The 27926-nt window shown below is 40.6% G+C and overlaps 1 protein-coding gene across 2 annotated transcripts in view; it reads left to right on the forward strand.

Moving 5' to 3' along the window:
* The window catches only part of COL4A2 (collagen type IV alpha 2 chain), a 246015-nt gene that overhangs the window by 166644 nt on the left and 51445 nt on the right, over positions 1–27926 (forward strand). For both annotated transcript variants that reach the window (XM_084610484.1, XM_084610485.1), the window contains exons 15-27: positions 1070–1132; positions 1956–2000; positions 4988–5041; positions 5962–6028; positions 9614–9724; positions 10189–10344; positions 14555–14647; positions 15255–15418; positions 20719–20791; positions 20888–20994; positions 23520–23721; positions 24570–24629; positions 25465–25527. In XM_084610484.1, coding sequence (XP_084466610.1) covers positions 1070–1132; positions 1956–2000; positions 4988–5041; positions 5962–6028; positions 9614–9724; positions 10189–10344; positions 14555–14647; positions 15255–15418; positions 20719–20791; positions 20888–20994; positions 23520–23721; positions 24570–24629; positions 25465–25527 — 1258 coding nt within the window. The remainder of the gene's footprint in view (positions 1–1069; positions 1133–1955; positions 2001–4987; positions 5042–5961; positions 6029–9613; positions 9725–10188; positions 10345–14554; positions 14648–15254; positions 15419–20718; positions 20792–20887; positions 20995–23519; positions 23722–24569; positions 24630–25464; positions 25528–27926) is intronic.

Consider the following 27926-nt stretch of genomic DNA (forward strand, 5'->3'; position numbering starts at 1 on the left):
CAATAAGTTTTATGGGCTAACTAAAATGAGATCCTTTCTTACAACCAATTTTTTAATTTGAAGGTTAAATGTTACTATGTCTGGTGTACATAGCGTTCCTTAAAATCCCATTAAACATACGGCAATTTTCTTGATCCCTTCCAGTCTGCCCTCCAGCCTGGGTATAGCATAGGTACAGCTTTGGTTTCATTGGTTGATGAATTCAGTAGTCAAGTGGACAATAGTCAGGTGGTTTGTCCTTTAATTTAGAGCTGTCAGCAATCTTTGACACCATAGACTGTGAGGTTTTGTTAACTCATCTGCAGAACCTGGACTAGCTGGATGGTTTTGCTCTTGGTTAGCTCCATTCCTACTTTCTGAGCAGTTGTAAAGAGTAGTTTTGAGCAATTAATCACTAGCCCAGAGGATCTCCCATAAGGGGGTTCTGTAAGGCTCTATTCTCTCAACCCTCCTGTTCAACTGGTATGTGACACCCCTGGGGAAGGTTGCAATTTGAGCTGTGTTGCCTTTAGTATACAGTCGATTACACGCTCTATAAATCCTAATCTGCTTTCACACTTGTTTTACACAGGTATAATTTCATTGACTTCAGTAGAATTACTTTGGATTTATGCCTGTAGCGAAGTGAAGAAGGCCTATGCCTATCTCATTTTTATTAAACTTGGATGGTGGAGTATCTGTGTTTTCTCAATATCTATTTGAAACTAGGATTTGGATGAGATCTGAGATAACTAACTGGTTATACAGTTAAAAACAGTTGCTTTGGGTTTTCTTCAGAGTAGCAACTACAAAAGTAGTTGTTTTTTTTAAAGGCTATGGGGCGGTGGATTCATCTCTCTAAGGGCCTGATCCTAGCACTCTGATTATGCAAACAGACAAAACTAAGGAAATTTTAGCTCTTGTATGAACTACAGGTTCAGGTCTGATGTTTACACAGGCCATGGTGTTTTCACTTGTGCTTATTATCAGCCTTTGCATGCAGTGTAGTGCTCTTCTCTTCATAGATACATTCATATATACAGTCTGTAAACATAACGGTCTATGTAAGTGCATCTGCAATGTTTCCTAGGGTTTACCCGCATATTCAGCAGAAGATGGAGAAGAAGGAATAATAGGTTTTCCAGGACTAAGGGTAAGTGGTTCATTAAAGATGAAATTCACCCCAGGGCAGAGAGCCATCTAACACGTGTTATATGGCCGTCAGATCAAGTCAGAGGTGAAGAAGCTATGTGTGGGAGTGGTTGTGCAACCTATCTGTGCCTAGTGGGACTGGAGAGGGAGAGGCCACTGAGACAGGCAAAGGGAGAAGCCACTGGCTCCACACATGCATATGAAGTGACTTGGACCCCCTCCATATTGGGGTCTATAGCCAATACTGCATCCTATAGCAACTATAAAAGTCTGTGCTGAAACTCTATGACCTGTTTGCTGGTTTCAGGGGTGGATTCCATTTCTCCATCCCCTTCTTATCCTCACAAAGCCAAATTAATGGGTAAGGGAATACTGACTGTCACTCTTATTGTTTTTATTCATCTACACCCCAATAGAAAACATAAACCTGTTTGGGTGCAAAGATCTTGTAGCACACAGTTGGTGCTGCTCCATATCATTTGTCCTCGCTGTACTGTTTCTGAAATGAACAAATATGGTGGAAAGCATAGGCAATATAAATATTTCTAAAAACACTCAGAAATCATAACATTCTTATGGTGGTTTTACAACATCTTGGAAAGAAAGAAAGAAAGAAAGAAAGAAAGAAAGAAAGAAAGAAAGAAAGAAAGAAAGAAAGAAAGAAAGAAAGAAAGAAAGAAAGAAAGAGATTAGCCTGTTCTGTTTGTACCGTGCATCTACTTATTAGAAAATGAGTCTATAAATTCTTCTTGTTATGGTCAGTTTTTTAAAAAGTTTTTAAAAGGGTTTCACTTTATTCTGCAAATGATGTTGTACTTTCATAGGGATTACCTGGTATCAATGGCATCCCAGGAGCTGCTGGGGAAAAAGTGAGTATTTAGCACAAAAATCAGATTTTGTCTCTAGCACACTGCTTTTAACATATGGAACTGACATCTTCAGATTATAGAAAAATACATGTTTTATCCTGGAAAATGACAGAGCATATCATCAATACAGAGTTTATTCTAACCGATACATTCTAATTTATTATTTACACAATGCTATAAGTGTACACAGCACTATATAACATGTAACATGTGCCAGACAAATAACATGCCCTACACAACAGACATTAGAACTTTAAGTTTTAAGTGGGCATAACAGTACATAAGAAATGCATATTCATTTAACATTTTACCAAATTACATCACAAAGAGCCAGTTTTGCACAGTATAAGTAACCCTTTGGAATATTCCATGCTTGACTTTTATATTTAGACTCACTAATTGAAAATCAAAGTGTATTCTACACATACTATAGGTATCAAATTCTGATCTCAGTTATACCTTGTAAATAAGATCAGAATATTGTCTGGACTCTCCAACGGCAATCAACTTGATTTTATGGACCAGGTGACGTCCTTGTTCTTTGGGGAATCCCAGTTATTTTAAAAGTGAGGGGGGAAAATTGGTCTGGTAATTAAAGCCTGTATTGCCATTTAGGAATATGTTTTCAGAGAGCTATGGAAGTGTATTCACAGTTCCCATCATTGCTAACGTGAGTTCTGTAACGTCTTTTATACCATACTGAAATGTGTTGTCCTTTAGATAATTTTCATCAAATGTTTTAGAGGTCTGTGATCCATGTGCCATCTTGAATTTCTGAGCACAAACCAAAAGGAGAGAGAGGAAAAACTGAGAAAAATCCTAGCTGATTCTCTGTCCATAGAAACACTCAATAATATCTAAAAGAAAATGTTGTCATATCTGGAAGCTCTCGTGCTTTTTATTTGTGTGCAGAAAATGGCTGCTTCTATCAGTGTTAGAAACCATGCCCATAAGATATTCAAATAAGTCTATGGATACAGGAATAAATGGTTTCTCTGTGCTTCTTGATTATGCTAAGGAATTTGGCAGCAAGGAATACTAATCCTTGTGTGAAATCCACGGCTCTTAAACTACTGTCAAAACGGCTAGTCTAGAAGAGAGAAAACTGTCAATAATATGTACATTAAGGGCTCTTTCCTTTTACTTAAGTAGGCTTGATATCTGCACCCATGTCAGAATCATTTATTGACCCCTTTTGTCCCTTTTAGAGTTTGAGTCCCGACAAAATTTTAGTAAAGGGTACATTTATTTCAATGAGATATAACTGGTAAATCATGACATCTGAAGGAGTAGGTTTCCCAATATGTTATTCAGCAGCAAAAACATTTTTTTAAATTAATTGTTTGACTCCCTTGAGAGAAGGAAGAACTATAGCTTAATCCTCTCAGTGTACTTAAAGTAAGCAGTAGATAGTTAGGAAACTCCTGGCTTCCTTTTTAGATATACAGCTCCACCTAGTGTGAAAGAGATTTTACATCTATTGCATAACAGTTGTTAGTTTTCTGACAATGTTTGACATATATTTCCATTGTGGATAACATCTTTGATCCCTGGGGGTCAGTTTGTGATATCTTGGAGAGTGTTGTGGTGTGTTGCAATGCTTTAAAACTGTGTAAATGTTTTCTGAAGCCAATTATTGAAATATCTGCTCTATTCAGGAGTTCACTACACTCTTCAGTTTTAGAGGCTGTATATAAAAATGTTGGCTCAGATCCACAGCTAGTGTAAATTGCACAGCTTCTCTAACATCAGTGGATCCACAGTGACTTACAACAGCTGAGGCTCTGGCCACTATTTTATTTAAATGCTTTAACTTTTTAGAATTTCTGTTTTCTGGAGTACACGTGGACATTGTATCTAGAATTCAGTTCTAGAAATTTTTTTAAATAAAATAGAATAGTGCTGATTTTTCTCTCCCTTACACCTGAATAAATCAGGAAGAATTCCATTGAAGTCAATGGAATTACACTGGTGTAAAACCAATGCATACGGGAGGAGACTTAAGCCTGGTATTTTCATATGCACAGCTCCATCAGCTGAAATATACACTAATGGGATACGATATATTGCACCCTGCTGACACAGGCTTCAGATTTAAGTCACTTCAGACATGTACCAGAAAGCTGGTATAGGCAAGCCCTGGAGGTGTCATTGTCTCAGTTAAAAGAATAAATCATTCAATTAATTAAAATGCTCTGTAGAGATATGTTTGTGATAAAACATTCTTACGGATATTGATAGTTTAGTTATGTAATCTGCAACAGTAGTGCATTTTGTATTGCAGTGGTACCTAGAGGCCCCAGCCCCAGGATGCTTGATACTGTACAAACACATGATAAAGAAACAATTCCTGCCCTCAAGAGCTCACAACCTAAGTATAACTATGACTTTATTATAACAATGACACCTCTAGGGTGTAGCTCATTGGTATATTCTAGACAAGTTTCTCTGGCTGACCGACATGTGGAGGAAACCCCACTGTGCTGCAGAGTAAAAGAGGCACTGTGCATGTGCATTGTCTTCATGACACTATCTCCAAGGACTAGAGAGGATGGGCCATTTGCCTTCTCCTTGCCCCTTTTTTTTATCAATCCAGAATGCAGGTTCCCATCGCAAGATCTTTTGAGAGCTCAACAGCTTCATTTCCTGCCCATTCTATAGTCCTCCAACCAGGCTATGTGGCAGGGCTGTACCAAGGCTTGGATTTGACCCAGTATACAAAATATGTAACAGAAAAAACCTGAAAGGTAGAACTAAATTATTATTCCCAAGAGTAAATCCTGAGGGTGACAAACTTCTCAGCTTTGCTGCATGGTTCACACACCTTAACTGTGTTAGAGGAAACCACCATTCTCATGCTTTTAAAATGACTGCTGTGACAGATTAAAATAATGGCAACAAGCTGGCCTGCTGAAAAATCCTGTAACAAAATATTTTCACTCTTTGTCTGATTTAGAAAAAGGCAAGCATTTTGATATATATTTCAGGGTTTTCAAGGATTTGATGGCATGCCAGGCAGCAGTGGTCCTAAAGGAATGAAGGTACTTCTTTACTTTCCTGCACTAAAAGTTAATTTAATTTGTCAGAATTAGTAAACCAGACATAATTTTGCTTATGTTGTATCTGTTCATTAGAATAAAAATATAAGTGTTTGTTGCCATAATTGACTAGGCAGTTGTCTATGCTGCTTGGTCTCTGTCAGTAACCAGATACTTCAGAAGAACGTGTAAAAATTCACAATATGTGCTTAACTGACACTGTATTACTATGGGGAGGGGGGGTGTGAATATTTTCTTTGTCCCCAACTGATGAAGAGAGTGGATGAGTGGGAGAATATGGATGAATGAGAAAAAAGTAGAATGAGAATAACAAGTGGGAGAACCAGTGGAGAGGTGGTGTGAATGAAGAGAAATGCAAGGATTTTGTTGGCAACATGGGGCCAGATGTTAAAGGTATTTAGTGCCTAGAAATGAAGATAGGCACCCAGTGGGATTTTCTATAGTACGTATGCAGGTTAAGTGCCTAATTCCCATTGAAATCAAAATCATTGGGACTTTGAAAATTCTATTAGGTGCCTATCTGCTGCTATGGTGCCTAAATATTTTTTTAAAAAACAGCCGTGTTAGTCTGTATCCACAAAAAGAAAAGGAGGACTTGTGGCACCTTAGAGACTAACACATTTATTTGAGCATAAGCTTTCGTGAGCTACAGCTCACTTCATCGGATGCAACAGCTCATGAAAGCTTATGCTTAAATAAATTGGTTAGTCTCTAAGGTGCCACAAGTCCTCCTTTTCTTTTTGCAGTTACAGACTAACACGGCTGCTACTCTGAAACCTAAATATTTTTTGAAAATCTGGCCCTTCGTGCAACGGACCCACATGCTCAAATTGTGCCTCACCACAAAATGGCGTAGGCACACTCTGAGTATGTATCTGATGCTTCGTTATCTATTTATACAGGGAGAGCAGGGTGAGAGAGGTTTTCAAGGACCACCTGTTTATACTCAGTATCCCATTCGAAGAAAAGGTATGTCTTCATGGCTCAGAATACTTGTGATGCTGATAGTTTATCCTTGTTTCTCCATCTTCCCCACACAGCAAAAGCGCAAAATGCAAAGAACTCTGCTCCTTTAGTAAAACTGATCTATATATGTGTTACTCATTTCAAACAATAGCGTACAAATAGTGTAAAGTTATCTTATTTTCAGGGAAGTTATCTTATTCCGTATCCCTCTTAGGCCTTGTCTTCACTCAGGAAAAAAAGGTGTGTTTTTAGCTCGAGTTAGCTATCTCAAAGTGAAGACAGGACAGCTGGTAGTTTTCGCATGAGTAAGCAGGCTGGGTTAAAGATGCTAGACTAGTCTTTAACTCAACCTGCTAACTCATGTTAGCACTCCTTTTTTTCCCCTAGTGAAGACAAAGCCTTGAGAGCTAAGAAAATGCCAACATTACAGTAAGTATTTTGTGACATTTACATGCAGTAATGGACAATTTAACAAAAAAAAAAATCACTGGTAACATGACAGGTGAGGTGAGCCACAGACTGATGTGAAATCAATATTCCAGACTGTTAAAATGCAACTGATGGGTGTACTTGAAGACCAGCCAAAAGAAACAGATTATTTTTTCCATAGCCAGAGCTTTAAACTAAATGTTCAGAAAGATTCCTGCAGTCTGGGCTCCTAAATGAGCTTAATCAAGGGCTTATCTACTGTGATGCGTCCCAAGGGATCCCAGGGTTGTGGGGTACCTCGCTACTACCTGCCCTTAACATGAGGAAGCCTTGCCTGTACCAGCCAGGGGGTTACCACCAGCCACACGTAGCACAAGCACTTTCCTCACAGCTCATGTGGGCTCCGCTGTCCCTCTGCAAGTTAACGATAGGCACGTTCCAACCTCCAAGTCCTCCATGCAACTCACTGGAGTACCCAGCCCCTGATCCACTCACAGAACTGCAGATCTTCTGCTCCCTAAGGAACAGTACCCCACTGTTTACCAGTTACATTGTACAACATAGCTCCGCGTAACTCACAGCACTTAGAAAAGCAAATATATGTTTATTTAACAAAGAATAGAGATTCATATGATAGCAAGCAGAAGTATTGGAAACAAAAGATTACATCTAAAGTAAAGCCATAACATGCATAGTAGAGCCTAAACTTAACAAATAGGACATTATTATGTCATAAGAGCAAAAGCTCACCCAAAATCCTTCCAGCATATTACAGCCAAGCACAGCTGTGATAATCGGTTCATGAAACAAGCCCTCTGTCACCTTACTTGTAGGTAAAAAGATACGAGGGTGCGCCATAAAAAACCCTGATATAATAAAACAGTCCTTTGATCTTTATTCATAAACTGGACATCCTCCTGCTGTGTATTCCTTCCTGTAGATTTTTTGACCTCTTGTTAAATTCTTAATCTTGATTAGTTGGTGGCTTAGTTTGTAGATGGGTATCCACTGTGATATATACAATACTTAATTTGTATATAACCAGGCAGATAGGAATGTCTGAAAGGAACATGTTTCTCACCAGAGGCGACGTGTGTGTGTGTGTGTGTGTGTGTGTGTGTGTGTAAATGCAGGGTCATGTGCTCTACCTGATTTCTGCCTTCCGTTTAGCAACAGCTTCTACACAGACGTTTTCAAACTGGGGGCGGGGAGGCAGGGCATGAAGAAACATTTCCCAGGGTGGGGTAAGCAACAATGCCAGGTGGCTAAGGCGAGCGCCGCCCGGTGGAGCTTGAGGAAGGACCACCACCTCCACCCCCTGACTCATCTCAGCAGCAGGGTTCAGGGAAGGAGTGCCACCTCCATCCCCGACTTACCGCAGCAGCGGGGCCAGGCTGGCACCACACAGTGGGACTTGGGCAAGGAGCGCCATCTCCACCCCTTGGCTCACCTCACAGTCTGGGTGGTCCACTTAGGGGAGTCAGGGGATGGAGGTAGGGCTCCCTTCCTAAGCCACCTGTTGTAGCCACTCCCCACCCTCCCGAACCTTCCGCTGTGCTCCGCTAGAGGGGTGTGCCCCACAGTTTGAAAACCTCTGTTCTAAATTCAGAGGTGACCCGTGGGGCGGTCACATGCCCCCCAGAACCTTTAAATTGTGCCCCCCACTGTTAACAGTTATGCATCACCTCTGTCTCTCACTGTTATATTTGGACCCAGCAGAGAAGGAGATAGATACAGACATAGGGAGCTGATAGAAACACAGCTCTCTACTTGCTTGCTTTATTGTTCTGGCAGCAAAACTGGTGCGAACACAAATGTGAGGTTCTGCACGGGGGAGGCTTTGCACATATAAACATTTCTCCACACTGCTTTAAAAAAACCTTCCCAAATACATATACATTATCGTTTACATGGCTAACATGAAACACTATATAACCTCACTAAAAGTTGTAAGTGGACTACCCCAGACTCCCAAATTACAAGGAGTTATTCTGTCCTGGAATAGCAGCTCACTGAGTAAACCATTTATAAATTCAGGCACACAACTGGTTTTTGCACTGTGGTGGGCTGTACTGGCACTTTTGAGGCCCCCTGCTGGAAGCCTTGTGGTCCTACCACATCCTGCCCCAGAAAAGAAACAGTAAAGGTGGGTCGTCCAGACCTGCCTAGAAAGGCTCCTTGGAAGCAGTCAATCAGAGCTCAGCAGGCTCAGATAAAAGGAGCTGCAGGGCCTGAGTAAGTCAGTTCCTGGCTCGGACCGGAAGGATGAGGAAGGCTGTTTTGTTTTACAACAACTGAAACCCAAAATTTGGCTTGGTTATTGGTTGTCCTGATGTCGGGGACCAGCAATTTTTTTTTCCAATGTGTGTGCAGACTGGCAGCCAATGGCTCACAGACCGGCACCGGTCCGCGGACCACCACTTTGAGTAGCACTGCACTAGAGTGTAAGGCACCCACCAAAAGAGGAGGGAACCTTCCATGTGACCTAGTGCACCTCCTGTGAATGGGTATAGTCACAGGTGTACTCCCACTTCACGCTTGGGAGCTCTGAAAGTAAATCTGCCCCCTTTAGTGCAAGGAAACTCCACACCACTCCCAACATGGGCGTGATTGAACCCTAACCACTATATCCTCAGAGAAGCACAATCTGGGGATTTATGTATTCATACTGGCAGGCCTATGTTTCAGGTGGCAGCTGGCAGGTGTTTCCCGCCCAGAGCTAAGTGTGGCTGGGGATACACAGTAGAGGTATGCAGCTGTTGAAACTGTAAATGCAGATTTATTTTTCTTCACCTTTGTGTTTTCTTTAAAATGATAACTTTCTGCTAATGTTAACTTTAATAGGGCAATCCAGATATTATGATGTAACTTTTAATAATGCTAATTTTAAATATTTTCTTCTGCAAACCTAACTTCTTCTTAAACATTTCTGTCTGACAAGTTACAGGTATTTGTGTGTGGATCTTGTGCTGCTGTGAATACTGCGGCTTCTAATAGAACACTTTCTGGAATGTGTCACCAAATGAAGTAGCTGAATAGTCTAATTTATCTTTCAAGAATTACAGTTGGCTGAGCAATCGAGAATATGCAGTGCTGCTTGTGTGTGTCGCAAAGATCAGCAGACTAACCTGTATTCCTGGGGATGGGGATGTATTTCAGGTGTAAGAGGTGATCCAGGATTGCCAGGTGTTCCTGGACCTGCAGGAGACCTGGGGGACCAAGGAGATCCTGGCCTTCCTGGTCTTCCTGGCTCATCAGATGGCTTTCCTGGTAATATTCTGACATTTCATGATCTAAATATTGACTCACAACAATCCGCTGTGCTCCAATTTTAGTCAGAATTATTCTGGGGAGGCGGGCAGGAGTACATATGAAGACACATACGGAGCACAGAGTGCTGAAAGAGGCAGTGTGGTGTAGTGGATAAGGAACTGAACTGGTAATCAGGAGACCTGGATTCCATTCCAGTTTCTCCCACTAACTTCTGGTGTGACTCTGGGCAAAGTCACTTGCAAACAGGAGTAATGATACCTATCCACCTTGGTAATGTGCTTTGAATTGCTCAGATGAAAAGTGATATTATCACTATATACAGAATAGCTGCATTGTTTCCTCACATGGTGGAAGTAGTTATGCCTGCTTCCCCTCTATAACCTAGCATGCCTATCCTCTTAATCTGAGAGCATCTTTAAGAGATCATTCTCAATTTCTTGGGTGATGTGTTCCCATTTCAGATGGCTCTGAAAGAAGAGGTTTACGTGGGGAAATGGGTCCCAAAGGTTTTAGTGGAGAACCAGGTTTTCTAGCAACAAAGCCAGGTCCACCTGGTAGTGATGGTAAACTTGGACTTCCAGGATTACCTGGCCCACCTGGCCCTCCAGGAACACCAGGTAAGTGGCTAAAGATGCTGCCAAGCCGTAAGGTGTTTGGAGAATGAGCAGGTTTAATTTTAGGGTATCAGAAATGTCATTGTTTGATCATTTTCTAACAAGGCTTCTGGCATGTCAAGTTAATAGGTCAGATTGGGAGAGGAATGGGCATTCAATGATGGGAGCAGAATGTAGAGGAGTGATCGTATGTACGTGGGCAGGAGGGAGGGTGCCAAAAGGACAAAGAAACACAGGGAGAAAGCTGTGTTCACCTGATTTTCAAACATTAATAACAAAACCTGGAACACACGTCTGGTTGGTTTGTTTTGTGTTTTTTCTCATGGTTTGGATTTTTCAGCAGAGAAATTTTGCATAGTTCAAGTTTTGAGCAACAGGCATCCTTCATTGCTAGGGTTCCTTTTGTTCCTGAACTATTTTAAATAGTTGGGTCCATAGTTGGGTATGAAGGTGGCAAACATGAGCCATTGGTCTTGATACGCATTGGACAGGAAGGGGTGCAGCCTTCTGGCCAGCCAAAGATTTTTTAAAATGCTGACACTGATCATTATTTAGTTGTCTGTCTTTGAGCAGTGAGGAATCCAATAGAGGGCCCTGGGACTTTCAGCCACAATCACAGAGCTGATTCCTTTGATGAGTAGCAAACTGCTAGCTCCATCTACCTTCCTGATACTTCCTTTTTTCTATCAATGTCACTTCTTCCTTGCCTGGGTTACATTTTAGCTAGCAGCTGTTCATCCAGGCACTATTCACTCAGGTACTGGGAGAGCTGAGTCAGGGTTCTGGATATCGTTTATATATTGCTGGTCAGTGGAGCTGGAACAAGTTTTATAGTGGGGGTGCTGACGGGGAAGCTGTGTCTTTGGATTGTTATCACTACTTCAAGCCAGGGGGTGCACCAATACCCCCAGTTCCTGCACCTATGTTGCTGTTCTATATTGAAGACAGTAGTGTCTCATCATCTCCTCTCGAGATCTTATGTATACACTGACCATGAAGAATTTGTGATTTCTCCATGGGAAGACGTCAGGGAAAAGGTGCCTGTTTTGACTCTTTGTGAGCTACCTGAGAAGAATGGTCTAAAACAGCTGATCTCAATTCTGTCCAATCCCACTATGTCTCTGCTTAATGAGTGGTATCTAATGATCAGTCTTGTTGAAAGATACCAAAACATCTAGCAGTATTAGCATGGTTATCTCTCCATGGCTAAAAGAAAATAATCCAGCAATCTGATCTAGGAGTGAACACAAAAACATGGCTTTAAATATTTTTTTAAACTTTCATTGATGAAAGGATTGTGGACTAGATCCTGGCTTGTGATACAGTAGACCTTTCACGTAGGTACCATAAAACTGCCCTAAGTAGTCTGCTGAGTGTTCCCCTAACATGGAATAACTACTTCATCAAAGCACCCCCCACCCGCAACGTAGGAGGAGGGTCTGGAATGCTGAGGCAGTAGGGTAGGGCCAGAGTGTGATGTTCTTTCAGCTAGCCAGTGAAATTTGAAGCAGTGTTGAAGCTGCTCCAAGATATACCATTGGTTGAAACAGACCATGGAAATCCCAGAGATTGAGGAGGGGGGTGTAAAGGATTGTGAACCAGATATCTTAAAGTCACCTTTCCACTGAACCAAGCAAAACTCTGGCACAGCTGGGGACATAGGCTTATGCATTGACTGAATTTACAAAGTAAACCCATGCAGTATACTCATTGTAAATAGGCTGTCATTAATATACCCTGTGGAATTCTAAGTTTTAAGTATTTAGAAATGTTTTAGATATACTATATTATGTCAAATGTGGTACAGCCAATACTGCATGTCAATAATACTGCAGTTATTTATTAACGGAATTGTGGTAGCACCTCTGAGCCTCAAAACCCATTGTGCTAGGTGCTGTACAAATACAGAACAAAAGGATTGTCCCTGCCCAAAGAGCTTACAATCTAAGTACAAGATGAGAGAAAACTGGTAGATACAGACAGACAGGGCAGCATGAGGAACCAGTGAGACAACACTGATCAACATGATAGGCAGGGGTCCCAGGACACCAGCTGCATAACCATTGTCAGGTTTTTTTATAGGCATCATGGCAAAGAATTTTAAGGAGGATAATGAGGTGGCTTTGTTGTTGCTTACAGGGAGCTCACCCCAAGTGTGAGGGTTAACATGTTAGAAAGCACAAAGGTGCTAGTTTCAAAATTAAACAAGTATGTGATGAAGCCAACTGGTGACGCTGTCAGAGCAGAGGTGAAAGTTGACAACTAGATAACCTACAAGAGATGATGGTGGGGGGGTGGGAGGGACAGTCTGTGAAGAGCCTAGAAAATGAAGACATGTAGTTTTACATTTGATGTGATGGGGAAGGGGGAGCCACTCAAAGGATGCAAAGCAATGAGCTAGCAAAATGATCATGTTTCGAATGGATGCAAGCAAGGGCTGTGTTTAGGCCATGTCGAGTTTAAGCTGACAGATGGACATCCCAGAGGCAACGTCACATAGGCCGATACTTTTTAGTTTGGAAAGGAAGAGATCAATCTGGAGTGGAGAGGCAGATGAGAGTCATCAGCATAAAGATGATGATTGAATTTGTGTTTGTGCGTGAGATGGCCCTCTCCTCTTCTCTCTCTACCTCTGGTCCCTGGGCAAAGGAGGGAACTCTGTGGAGGGAGAATAAGGAGTAGTCTCAAAAGGACATGCTGAAGGAGAAGTTAGAGAGGTAGGAAGTGAACCAGGAGAGAACTGTGTCATGAGAGCTGAGGAAGGGCAGATTTCAAGAAAAATATGGTTGATGGTGTCAAAGGCAGCTGACAGGTCAAGGACAATGAGGATAGAGCATCTGGCTAGGAAGAGGTCTTTAGAGACTTTGGTGAGAGCAGTTTCAGTGTAGTGCAAGAGGCAGAAGCCCAACTGGAGGGGTCTAGGATGGAATAGGAGGAGAGGAATTCCAGACAGCAATTGTAAAATTATGTCCTATGAGCTTAGAGACTAAAGGGAGAAGGGAACAGGGTGATAGTTGAAGAGGCAAGTGGGTCAAGGATTTTGATAAGGTGGGAGAGACTAAAGCACCCTTGTATTGTATGGGAAGAGGAGAGTGAGAGGTGAATGGGAAGGGAGGGGAGGAGAATGGAAGCAAGGGCAATAAGGAGAGGGGATGTGGTTCTGGGGGAATTGGAGGAGTTAGAGGTGAGCAGCTGAGAAACTTCTGTATCTGTGAGAAGGAGAGAGGGTAGGAGAGGAAGGGAAGGTGAGGAGAGGGGAAGGGGAAGGTCATGTCATATTTTGTCAATTTGCTCTTTGAAGAAATCTGTGAGACCCAGAGTAGAGAGGGAGATGAGGGCGGGAGAAGGGAGGGGGTGGAGGAAGAAGTCCAAGGTGGTGAAAAGATGGCTGAGACTGCAGGTGCAGGACTCAGGTTTGAGAAGTAGAGCTGCTTTGCTAGGAAAATGTCAGAACTGAAGGAGGAAAGAAGAAATGTACAGTGGAGGAAGTCAGCCTGGTCTCGGGATTTCTGCCAGAGACACACTGCAGCAAAAGAGCAGGAGCAGAGGAAGTGGGTGTTAGGGGTGAGCCTAGACTGGGGATGGACAAGGCAGACACAGAGAGAGTGGCAAAAAGAGAGTGAAAGAGTGAAAATATTGAGAGAATCAAAAACCATATCAATGGAAGACAGAGCAGGGAGGAGAGAACTGAGAGCAGAGAAAAAGTCAATGACATCGATGGTCTGGAAGTCATAAAAGAACCAGGTGGCCATGCACGGTGAGGTGGGAGGAAAATGGGCAGTATCGAGAGAGACCAGTGATGGTCAGAGTGGGGCAGTTCAGCAATAGAGAGGTTAGTGAGCAGTGCTTTGAAAAGACCATGTCAAGTAAATGGCACTTTGGGTGAGTGTGAGAGTTGAACTGGGGCTGCAGGTCAAATGAAAAGGTGAGGGTGAGGAGATGGGAGGCTAAGGGGTGGGATGAGTCACCAACATTGAAGCTGAAGTCACCAAGGAGGAGTGTGGGACATTGTGAAGACAGAGCGCCAGGATTAAAAATGAGAGAGAAAGGCTGATGGGAAGGAGTCAGGTTGCTGGTAGATGACAGGAACACACAGGGAGAGAGAAGAGTCGGATGCAGTGCTGCTCAAAACAGGATAAAGAATGGGAAGGAGAGCAGGAAGGGTAAATATACAAGACATTAATGCTGTATTTCAAATGCATTAACCTCATAGGCTATCCTTTTGGACTGAAGGGACGTCAAGGGGATCCAGGAGAGGCGGGCAGCCGAGGTTTCCCTGGGTTCCGAGGACAAAAAGGATTTAAAGGTAAGGCAGTACAAATAGAAAAGGAGTAATTGTGGTACCTTAGAGACTAACAAATTTATTTGAGCATAAGCTTTTGTGAGCTACAGCTCACTTCATCGGATTTGCATCACTTTTGCATCCGATGAAGTGAGCTGTAGCTCATGAAAGCTTATGCTCAAATAAATTTGTTAGTCTCTAAGGTGCCACAAGTACTCCTTTTCTTTTTGCGAATACAGACTAACACGGCTGCTACTCTGAAACAGAACAAATAGTGGGCCAAATCCAGAGGTCCCTATTCATCCAAAACACTCGCTGTGGTCAGGGTGAATTTTGCCTGAGCATGATCTGAACTAGGACTGCAGAATTTGACCTAGTGCTAACACAATAAGAAAAATATCTCATAGGGCTATTTCTTTTCCCCATAAAGCTCTTTTTTTATATACTTATGTCTTCATTAGGGATCAATCCTGGTCCCACTAACATAAATTGGAGTTTTGTCATCGACTTCAACAGGGCCATGAACCCCAATGTATTAAAGTTATCTCACCTAAGATTTCTCATAAGAAATTCTTCCAAATGTTTGTTTTCAATGAGTTTCTATGTTTTCCTCCCTCCCACATTTCTGCAGGTGAAACAGGGGACTGTAAATGTATTGAAAGTGAGGAAGCCAGACGGGGTCCTGCTGGTCCACCTGGTCCACCAGGTTTTCCAGGCCCAACTGGACATCCTGGGCGGAAAGGAGATAATGGAGATCAAGGTCAGCATGGTCTTCCAGGCTTCTCTGGTGCAAAAGTAAGTTATTTATTTCTTTAATTCATTTTTTTCAGAGACATACTAGAGCTTGTCAGGAAAAAAATTTTTCTTAAAATTGCTTCTTTTCACTGAAACTTTTCTTCAATATTCATATTTTTGCTTTAAATATTTATGAAAACCCAAATGTTTTTCATGAAAACAGATTTTTTGGCAAATCAAATCATTGTCCATCAAAAAATGTTTCAAAAAAATTTTTTCAACCAACTCTAATAAATCTACTGCTAGCTGACAAGATGATGATAATGCCAGTAGGGCTGGGTTTTAACGTTGTTTCTAACAAAATGCATGTGTCTAGTTGCTGAATTGTGAGAATCTTATTTGTGATATTATGTCTTCTTAAAAGCCACAAATCAATATTTTTGCATTGTTGATAAAATAGCTACCTTACCAACAATTGTTTAAGAACATAACATAAGAACAGCCATACTGGGTCAAACCAAAGGTATCCTGTTTTCTGACTGCGGCCAATGCCAGGTGCCCCAGAGGGAATGAACAGAACAGGGAATCATCAAGCGATCCATTCTTGTCACCCCTTCCCAGCTTCTGGCAAACCGAGGCTGGGGACACCATCCCTGCCCATCCTGGCTAATAGCCATTGATGGACCTATCATCCATGAATGTATCTAGTTCTTTTTTTAACCCTGTTATAGTCTTGGCCTTCACAATATCCTCTGGCAAAGAGTTCCACAAGTTGACTGTGCATTGTGTGAAGAAATACTTCCTTTTGTTTGTTTTAAACCTGCTGCCCATTCATTTCATTTGGTGACCCCTAGTTCTTGTGTTATGAGGAGTAAATAACACCTTATTTACTTTCTTCACATCAGTCATGATTTTATAGACCTCTACTATATCCCCCCTTTCCAAGCTGAAAAGTCCCAATCTTATTAATCTCTCCTCATATGGAAGCTGTCCGTAACCCTAATAATTTTTTTTGCCCTTTTCTGAATCTTTTCCAATTCCAATTTATCGTCTTTGAGATGTGGCGACCACATCTGCATACAGTATTCAAGATGTGGGCGTGCCATGGATTTATAGAGACAATATGATTTATAGAGGCAATAAATATTGCAATTTATAGAGACAATATTTATAGAGGTAATGTCATATTATCTATCCCTTTCTTAATAATTCCCAACATTCTGTTAGCTTTTTTCCTGCCACAGGACACTGAGTGGATGTTTTCAAAGAACTATCCACAATGACTCCAAGATCTCTTTTTTCACTCAAAGGGAATATATTGTAACTGTTTTACAAGTGATTCTCACCAAACTAGCTTTGTTGTTCTTCACTCTGGAAGTTCTGATACCATGAAAGCTCATGCTCAAATAAATTGGTTAGTCTCTAAGGTGCCACAAGTACTCCTTTTCTTTTTGCGAATACAGACTAACACGGCTGTTACTCTGAAATATACCTAACAAGCCTGATCCTGCTCCCACTAAAATTCACACCACTGTTACACATCTGTTTTAATAACCACTTCTGGATTACAGTGTTCTACATAAAAGCAGAATTGGGCTTTGTGAACTGGATCCTCAATGAGACTGAGACTCTTGTTTTAGCAATGGAATTTTTGTAGAGCTGGTTAAAAATGTAGTTTATTTTAACAAAAAAATTCAAAGAAAATGATGATTTTTCATTTATATGAAATTTTTAATGGAATTTGTCAGGCTTTTGATGGAAAACTAAAACCCAACCAAAACTTTTTTTTTTGTTTTACAGCAACTGAAACCCAAAATTTGGCTTGGTTATTGGTTGTCCTAAACAAAACATAACAAAACTGATCTTTTGAGTCTTCTTCAAAAATTTTCTTTACAAGAAAATTTCCACCCCTCAAAACATATTTTTGACTAAAATATTTTCAACCACTTGTAGGAGTTTGCCCAAACTTTTACAAGTAATATTTCTCTTTTATAACTGAAGATCTTCAATAACTTTGATCCAGACTTTACTGTCAGTTGCAACAAAGTCAGGAGTAACTCTGTAATTCATTGGATATATTCAGTCAATTATATTGAATGACACTGAATTCATTAGAATTAGTCCTGATTAACATAAATATAAGTGAAAAGAAAAGGAGTACTAGTGGCACCTTAGAGACTAACCAATTTATTTGAGCATAAGCTTTCGTGAGCTACAGCTCACTTCATCGGATAAGTTCCACTGAATGCATTTGATGAAGTGAGCTGTAGCTCACGAAAGCTCATGCTCAAATAAATTGGTTAGTCTCTAAGGTGCCACAAGTACTCCTTTTCTTTTTGCGAATACAGACTAACACGGCTGTTACTCTGAAACCTATAAATATAAGTGAAAACTGAATTTGACCGAAAGTGACTGAAGATGTTGAGCATGAAAGGAACAGAAAAATTAGCTGTAAAACTTTGGGCAAGCACCCAATGCTAAAATACATTATATACCATCTTTCAAAGCAAAACATAGAAAAGCTAAAATCACTTAACTAATACAGGTTTCAGAGTAGCAGCCGTGTTAGTCTGTATTCGCAAAAAGAAAAGGAGTACTTGTGGCGTCTTAGAGACTAACCAATTTATTTGAGCATAAGCTTTTGTGAGCTACAGCTCACTTCATCGGATGCATTCCGATGTCTCTAAGGTGCCACAAGTACTCCTTTTCTTTTCACTAATATAATGCAGTTACTCGAGACTTACAACTATTTAACTGAGGTCAGAATTTGGCCTCACATTAGATTCAAGGGCTTCCTTTGCCTTTAAAAAAGAACATCTGAAATACACATCTCTACATTGATATCTAAGGGCTTGCCTGTACAAATGCTTAGTTCATGGCAAGCTAGGGTCTAAATCTACCCTGCACTAACTTTCCACAAATTAAGTATCATGTGGACCCTGCTCTAAAGTTCTGTAGTGCACTCTGATCTATTCCCAGTTGAAAGTGGGGTAGATCTAAGTGCATTATGGAACTTCTAGGATAGCGTGGGGTAGATTTAGACCAAAGCTTGCCATACATTTAAATGCAGCTTGTAAATATGAGTTGAGAAATCAGCTTCTGTTTATCGTAGATTTGGTCTATACAAGACTTTATGGAAGTGTGAATCTCTATGTTGCACATATTCGGCAGCAGAGAAATAATTTCCATGTCTATTTTGGAGCCAAGAACTAGTAATTGATTTTGGAACATGAGTCTTCTAAGAAAATTAAAATGGAACTGGACAATTTACTTTATATTCTGTGTACCCTGGCACAAAGTAAAAGGAAGGTAGGGAAATCCATCAGACATGGCTCTTGGACTATTCAGCAATAATATGTTTCTCACAACAAAAAACAGTGATATGAACATCTACTGGTGCAGAAAATGTTTGAATCTATAGCCTTCAGGCCCCAACACCTGCCTTATTTTTGGCCTTTAAACTAAGTCCCCGTGGCTTAAATCACCATAGTCACCATGCTGGCCGTACTTCCTTGGGATGGGCTTTGGTTCCAGATCACTGACTTGCAGCTTCAGGTGGATATCAGGGTGGTGTTGACTCCTGACCTGATCTTCGAAGGCCTATAGTTTAGGGTAAAATGGAATCTATCTGCTAAGCATGCTTATAGAAATAAGAATGGAAGTTGTTGAAGCTGTAACAGCAAGTATTTAATAATATATTTATTAAAAATAGACTTGGTTACAGGACTTAAGGAATTTCAGTGTTAAGGGCTTAGAGTGAGGCCTAGTAGAAGTTGGCAGTGGGTATAAGATAGCACAGTATCATGTGCTTGGCTGAAAGCTATGGAATGATACAAGCTTGACCTAAGGTTATATAATTTAGCAGTACATATCTTGTGATAGTTTACCAATGCATTTGTTGATAAACGGGTAAACCACAAACAAACAAATGGTAGCATCTTAGGGACTTTTTGTAATAACAGCTAACCACTTTGATGTATCAAAACTATTGGGAAAGGGATTGATGCAAATGGTTGGGTTAACTGTCGGAAATGTAGTTATAGTCAGCCGGAACACTGCAGATGACCATTCAGAACTCTAAAATTGGTCTGCCAGAATACTAAATGTGAATAGGGGGCTGAGAGCTGACTTGATCAGGTATGGTCCTGGAGGTATATGGGTGGAATGGGAAAAGATGTATAACAGGTTGTCAGATAAATCCTAACTAGGCCACCAGGATGACGACATGGGGCAACTGAGTAGGAAGCCTGGCCCAAATCCTTCCTCTTGGGGTGATCTTCACTTACTTTTACTTTTATCTTTGTTTCTAATGGTTTTCATAAGGTAGTAAGTGTGAACAATGCAGGAAACCACTTTCTTGTACTCATTCTTCTACTTATGTATAATTTTTCCTATTATTTCAATTATATTTGTATTAATGAAAGCTGATAAAGTTTCTGGGTGTGCTTTACCAATTTCATCTTCTTAATTAACTCAAAGTAGCTGCCTGAATAAAGAACCTGTTATTTGTGACACATGCACTTTGCACGCTAGATTAATCCTAGGCTACAGTGGTTTTGTAATCAGGACAAAGGACCAGGAATCAGGAGATCTGAGTTTTATTCTTACTTCTGACACAGATTTTCTGTGTGACTTAAGGCAAGTCATTTAACGTCCCTATACTTCAGTCTCCTCACCTATTAAATGTGTAAAATAATACTTCTCTACATCACACAGGTGTTGTGAGGCCTCCGCATAGTATGATACTGAGCAAAACCCACAAATAAATAAATAAAAATTCTCAGTTTTGTTTTCCTACTCTGGGAATTGGTTGCAGAATTTATCTTACTTCCCACTATAACTATAAGTAATTTGGTGTATTCCCTCAGTAGACTTTGCCCCTCCATGGGAGTCCCTGGCAATTGTAAAACTGCCGTTACCCCTCAGAATCCTGCATACAGTGTAGATAGTGGTATTTCTACCTATCCTCCTTCTTGATCAAGCCTCCCTGGGGTTATGGGGCCAGGCACATGTACATTGCACCTGCCTGCGTCAGCAGGAACAAATCTGGACCACTATTATTTTATATTCTCCCAGAGGAGTCCATGGCATCTTACAGATATGTAAGAGGACAAGTTCCTTGTTCCAAGGAGTTTACTATCTAAAGTAGAGAGTCAACACACTGATTAAACATCAGGCACAAGAATGGGAACACCATAGAGAAAATGATTAATAGAAAGAGATGTGAAATAAGTGCGTTTTGAGGAGCTTTTTGAAGAACAGAGGGTCACTTGGTGCACAGGTTTACTTTTAACTATTGCTTTTCCATTTGTTTCCTAAATAAAGTTCTGATTAACTTTATTTAAAATGGATATCAACAGGGATTTCCCGGTGCAGTCGGATTTCCTGGGCCAAAAGGGGAGAAAGGAGATTCTAGATATGTTACAACAAAAGGTAAAGCAAGCAATTTACTTCCCTTGCAATTTGCAAATTACATATAAGCATTTTGTCCAATGCAGGAGTAATTTCACATTGAGAGCACTTCTTTAGGTACCAAAGGAGACCCAGGAGGTCCTGGACTATCTGGCATTAAAGGTGAAGATGGGTTTCCAGGAAAAAATGGTATAGATGGCTTACCAGGGCTTCCTGGCCTTCCAGTAAGTAACAACTTATATCCAATATTTGCTTACCATATTTAATTACAGACTTCTTTAGTTCAGCATCTCATAACCGAGCTGTCCTTCATGCGTCCATCATAAATTATTATCCTATCTTCACTGGTTGGTGATGCATTCACATATCAGATTTACATATTATATTAATTATTTTCCATTCTTTTCCCATTTTATTTAAGCAAATTAATACCAGTTTATTTCCCAGACAGGTCAGTTTGTTCCATCAATGATTTATTATTGGTTTTCCCTCCTTTTAAACTTACATAAAGTTATTTCACACTGAATATCTCTTGAGAGCTACATGGTTATAAAATGAAGTTATGGAGAGACAAAAATTAATCGCAGATCAGCTGCCTGACAGTGCATATTATGCTTGCACTGGGGTGATGCATCCTGAAAACATAAAGTCATCACATATTGACACAGCACTGGGCTCAGACATCATAACTAGAAATGGGCCAGACCCAGAACATCAAATCTGAATGCCTATGATTGTTGTCATCAGTCAAATCTAAATCTGAAAAGGACCTATTTTCTGGTTCATTGTGACACCAATCTTGAAAGAACAGTTATTCTCATGATATTTTGGCTCAAGATGGCAGAAATGTCATTAGAACAGCGGATTAAGAAATATCTGTCATTTTGTAACAAAATCATATGAAAGCTCCCAAGATTTCAGAACTGTTATACCAGCCTAAATCTAATTTGGGTTCAAACACCAGGCCTGACCCATTTCTAATTGTAATGATTCCACTCCACAGTTAATTACTCTTTCTCTACAACTCCATTTGACACTTTCTACGCTCTCCTGCCTTTTCTGCTCTAGTTGTTCTGCCTTCTTTAAGAAAGGGGTCATGCTGTTTCTCCTCTCTCCTATTTCTCCTTACTTGATTGCTTGGGGAGATGTGAAATGATGTTGGTCACACTCTGATCGACTCACACAGTGCTACCTGGCCTGCCATGCATTTCTTGGCAGAGTAAGCAGCTCTCAGATCGAACCTACACACTCCCCAAAAGTCACATTCAGCTTTACAGCCACAGGTGGTGTATGACTGGTTCACATAGCCCAAACAATGTGCATTCACCAGCCTTAGCCCTCTCTAGTGGAATGTTCTGTCAATGGATGTTTGTTTCGTTGGTACCATCCCTGTTTATACAACTTGGGACGGGTTCGGTCACAGAGACCTCCCTTGGGACTGTCACCTGATGTGTTGGAATTACCTCTGAGCCCATTTCCCTGCCAGCTTGGGACTTCCAGAACCCTGCCTTGTTGAGCCAGACATGCTAGCCTGTTGCAACACAGACCCGGGGTCTGGGCCATGCCCCGAAAGCTGCAAACTTAACTGAAAACAGTTCAGCAGGTTACCTGTCTCCCGCACCCAGCTCCCAGTGGGATCCAAACCCCAAATAAATCCATTTTACTCTGTATAAAGCTTATACAGGGTAAATTCATAAATTGTTCACCCTCTATATCATTGATAGAGAGATATGCACAGCAATTTGCTCCCCCAGGTATTAATCACTTACTCTGGGTTCATTAATAAACAAAAGTGATTTTATTAAGTATAAAAAGTAGGATTTAAGTGGTTTCAAGTAATAACAGAGAGAACAAAGTAAGTCACCAAGCAAAATAAAGCAAAAACACGCAAGTCAAAGCATAATACATTAAGAAACTGAATACAGGTAATATCTCGCCCTCAGAGATGTTCCAATAAGCTTATTTCACAGACTAGACTCTTTCCTAGTCTGGGCCAGTCCTTTCCCCATGTTACAGTCCTTGTTGGATCCAGAAGACATTTCAGGTGGTAAGATGGGGTTTTCTCATGACTGGTCTCCTCCTTTGTCCTGCTTCACCCCCTTTTATAACTTTGGCACAAGACGGGAATCTTTTGTCTCTCTTGGTCCCCACCCTACCTTCTGAATGGAAAAGTACCAGATTTAAGATGGATTTCATTATCAGGTGACATGATCACATGTCACTGTAAAACCCCTAGTCTCCATTCCCCATGGGCTGGCCCACACGTACACAGGAAGACTTTCAAGTAACTAAGGCCATTTACAACTGATTATTTCTGGAGCACCCTTAATAGCCTCCACTTAATATATTTACATCAGTGATACAAGTTTATATCATATTCTCCTAACTCCAGATATAGAAATAATACATGCAGATAAATAGGATGAACACACCTAATAGATTACAGGCTTTTTAATGACACCATACAAGGGGTATTTAGCATAAAGCATATTCCAGTTATGTCATATTCATAAGAATACTTCCATAAAGTATATGGAGTGCAATGTCACACATCTAAGTTAACATGTTACCCCTTATTACGTTTAAGATTTTTTTGCTGATGTCACCCTTGTAAATGGCCATGATACATAGAAACTGACCATCTACCAATTACTAATAATAAGAAAAATTGTTTAATTGTTTGGGTGAGGTTTATTCTTATGCAAAGTCAAAGTGCCCATCTCTGTATATTTAATCTGTTTTCCCATAGGGTGATGGTGTAAGAGGTTCACCAGGTGACCCTGGTTATCCAGGAACACAAGGTGAAAAAGGCTTTCTGGGAGAGACTGGTCTGCCAGGTGCAGGCTTACCTGGCCCAAAAGGATACCATGGCCCTCCAGGTGACTCTGGAACATATGGAAATCCAGGGCTTCAAGGTCCCCCAGGTCCTCGAGGTACACCTGCCCAATTAGGTATGTGTGATCACATGTCTCTTATGTTAAAGTCATTAGGGATCAGTACTGGGTCATATGCAAAACATCATGTAAATCTACTCACTGACAAGGCAGTATAGTGAGTCTGTATGAATAAGAAGGAGTTTGTTATATTATCTGGTCAGAAATCGAACAGAAATACTTCAGTAGTTTCCTTTCAGATATTTAAATAAAGTTTACAAATTTGGCACTATTAGCTAGTAAAACCTTAACTTTTTTGAGCGAGGGGAAAGAACATATTACTTATACATACCTTGCGTTTTGGCTGTCTTTCCTTGGGTCGGTCCCAATCAAACCTACTCCATTAATTGACCAGAGATAAGAGAGAAGCGTGAACACCCTCCCCCATCCCCCGCCCCGCTCCTCATCAGGGCATAAATATTGATCCTTTAAAGCTCTCTGACTGGGATCTTGGTACCCAACCAGAGGTCCCTCAATTATTTGGTGCCGTTGCTAGACTGCAGGGCTGGTCTCAGTATACTAGCCTTTTCATGTGTAAGGGGAAGGGAGAGGAAGATCTGTCATTTCTTATTTCTCACTGTATATCAAAAACAAATATTTTACTTCATTACATGAACTCTCCTTTGTTAGAATTAGATGCGGCTCATCATTTTTCCAAGTATTTTAAAACTAGTGGCTGTCTTTTCATTCTTTAATTTATGAGAATTATCCAGTGCACAATAATTTAGACACAGTGCATCAGCTGATGCTGTAATAGGCATCTGCAGTTAGAACTGAGAAGTTTGGGTTTTGTAATTTTTCACATTTTGTTTAAAATGCTAAGAGTCTATCTTGCTTGTTTCTCTTTTCTCATACTTCCCGGGTAGATTGTAACCAAGTTACTGAAGATCTTTCTAGGGGAGATGGCACCAAGACAGTTTGGCCAGGTACAGTACAGAAATAAGATGGCTTGGAAACATTTTAATCTTTCGATCTCTGGGGCACATACAGCATGACAACGTGCTTACTGATTCCTGGTGACTAATTTTGATGTTGCCATTTCTTGGAGATAACTCCATCTGTAAAACTGCTTAAAATTCAGGTCACGAATAATGACACTTGTGCTATACAACTAACCAGTAATTTGATTGTAGCATGTGTTTTTAAATTAATGGTGTTCATCCCTGCAGACCAAAAATTAGTTGGTTCATTATTCCCTTGAGTTTATTGTGATTAAAAAAAAACAATTATCATGTGGTTTGTAATAACTATCTGAAATTACAAAAAACAACTGAAATTAGATTCCAAAGAGATTTTAAGCAAACTTTCACAAGTACAATGTAGCAAACCATTTGTGAGAAGTACTCTATGTTTAGGTAAAAAGTATCAGTGCAATTTGGTATTTAAAGGAACAAGTATTCTAGTTTTCACCTGCAACTGAATTCATTTGTTTGATTTTTAAATTGCTTCCAGAAAAAAGTGAGTTGCCATTTTGAAAATTTGGCCATACAAGTGTTATAATAACGTCTGATCTCTTCACTGCTATTAGCACAGCAAAGGTTCCAGTGAAATAAAATGAACAACTTTTCTTAATTCATTGTCAACATGAGTTATGCTGCATATTGCTATATAAAATGATTAAATAAAACTTTTGATTTTTATCGTTTTACTAAAGGAAATAATTGCTAGCTTTAATCATAGTAAAGTTATTGTAAGTCACAAAAACAATGAGATACACAGCAGATGAGTAAGTGGAACTCCACTGATCATGTTTATTTGTAGGGACAGAATGCGTGAGAGCACCAAAAGGAGCCCCAGGAAAGCCAGGATTGCCAGGAGCTATGGGTAATGTTGTGCCTTTACTTTTGAAACATTTATTTACCTTACATACTACATTTGGAATTAGCTTTTGCTAAACCTGACTCTAGTTGTGTCCTTAGACTAAATATATTTTAAAATGAGAATAAAGGAGACTTTAAAGTTAAAATTTGGGCGAGGGGGTGAGACTGACAAAGGAAAATAGATACAATGTGTATGATACATAATGGCTGCACCACATGCATTAATCCTCTTCTCACTCATGAATTTCAATTCCGTAACAAAATCAGCCACCAACAATGGTTTTCTCTATGAACAGTCATTACATTTAGTCACAAATCCACACTGTTTGTGACTATCATTTGACAACCAGGTATAAGGAGTCAGTGGGGCTTTAAGCAGTTGTCTTTTAAGAAAGTGGCAAAAATCAAAATAAACACGCCAGATGATATATGCCTTCTATAGTAGAATAGATATTAGAGATGGAACAGTCCTCTATTCAATCACCCAGTTCATTCTTCTCTCCATGCAGCCTCCTCATCAATGCCATGTTTCTTTCAACTGTACCATATGCCTTTAAAAAATCAGTGGAGTTTCACAGTTTAATAAAACCACTAAAGGTTGGATTTTGCCCTGGTTCTGTGCGGTGCATAGGAGAGTACTGAGGCGCTATCATCCCCACCCCACCCCTACACCCTCACTCCCTGAGGAGCTGTGCAGGAACCTCATGGATTGAAGTTTCTGCGGCAGTGGGGAGAGCAGTGGCTGCTCCCTACTTGGTACTCTCCACACCAAGAGCCAGGGGGCAAACAGAGGCGGGGTGGGGTTAAAGTCTGGCTGGGCACATTACAGGGAATATGCTAATCCCTAGAAGAGTGTAATAAATTACTAGCCCTGGAAGCAAGTGGATGTAGTGGAGGAATTGTCATAATGCCTTCTGAGTGCTCCTCCTGGGGTCCTATAATTATACACAGCCTCTTAAACAGGGCTGGGCCTAAAGTCTCAGTGGAACTCTAAATAAGTAGGCCCAGATCATCTGATGCAGTGGGTTTGCATTGCTCAGCGCTCCCAGCAATATTTGTTTCCAAGATTGGTCTATCCAATCCTAGGAGGATCGCCTCAGTGCTTTTTGGTGGGGGCAGCAGAAGGCACGGTCTGGGGCTTTCCAAACCCTGCTGATCCACAGCCGCTGTATTTAACCCCCTGGAACACTGGTAACTGACATAACTTAAAGCAGCCTTTAGTGTTTGGGGAGCTTGAAGTCCCTCTTTACAGCCTTCCCGAACTGTGCCTTGCATTTTTGGGCCACAGCTCTGGCCAAAGATCTGGGCTACCGTGTTTAAGGTCAAATTTTCCTTTTAAACTAAATATGAAGTGTGTTGTTGTTGTTGTTATGGTTTAAGTAATGACTCATTCATATTTCTTAATGGGATTTGCTATTTTTTATCTCTTGTTACTGCAGCATGTTGAATAATTCAGATTTACATTTCTTTATTTGACTATGTATTTTGGCACTGTAATCAGTGCTTCTGAAGGTGGTTTTTAATGTTGTGCAAAATGATTTTCTCTGAAAGTTTTGGTATATCTGTTACTCATTAGGATGGTTCAGTTCCTATGTAATTTTATGTGAATTTTTCATCTTTCCAATGATTTTGAATGAAGTCAGATTTACTTCTTAATCACAATCCTTCTAAACACTGATGCTTCCATGCCATCAGATTCATGTGTGTGTTATTTTAGGCATTGGTCTGTTTTTGTTGTAAACAAAGCTCCTCATCTGTGTGTCCATCTCTTGGATAAACATCTTCATCAGTTCAATAACTCATCTCAATAACTATAAGACCTTGCTGCCATCCCCTGAATATGCATCTTGGCATCTTTCAATAACTGTAAGAGCTTGCTACCATCCCCTCAGGCTCCAGAGGCAGGGGGGAAGAGAACCCTGCTGATCTGTGGCAATGAATGCTGTCTCCATGGCATTGTTTCCCTCAACCCCAAGGAATATGAATATTGAACAATAGGAGGAGTAAATGTCCTGCTTTATTTTATACTTTTCCACAACCCATTGTTGCCATAACTCTGTCCTTGTACCCCCTTAGTATTATACAAAGTCACATTCTTTTATGCTCTCACCAAATTACCCATGTCTAATTTATGCTATGTCACCTTTCATTATTGTCTTTTGGTTATAAGGTTTCCTGCCTTTTTTTAGCTAGGCTGTAACTGTGCCATGTACAATTAATGAACTGGTTCGGTGATCTATGCACCAATGACACAGCATAGCCAGAAAAAAGGGATCTTTGTCGTCTCACGTCCTTAAGTCCTCTATTCCTGTGAAATTCCTAACACTGTATTAAACAACCTGCCCTAAATTCTGTCCTGCGACTCAAACAGCCTGTCCTAAGTTCTGTCCTGAGGGCCCATGT

This window comes from Lepidochelys olivacea, assembly GCF_965140295.1.
Source record: "Lepidochelys olivacea isolate rLepOli2 genome assembly, chromosome: 1".
Classification (NCBI taxonomy): Eukaryota; Metazoa; Chordata; order Testudines; family Cheloniidae; genus Lepidochelys; species Lepidochelys olivacea.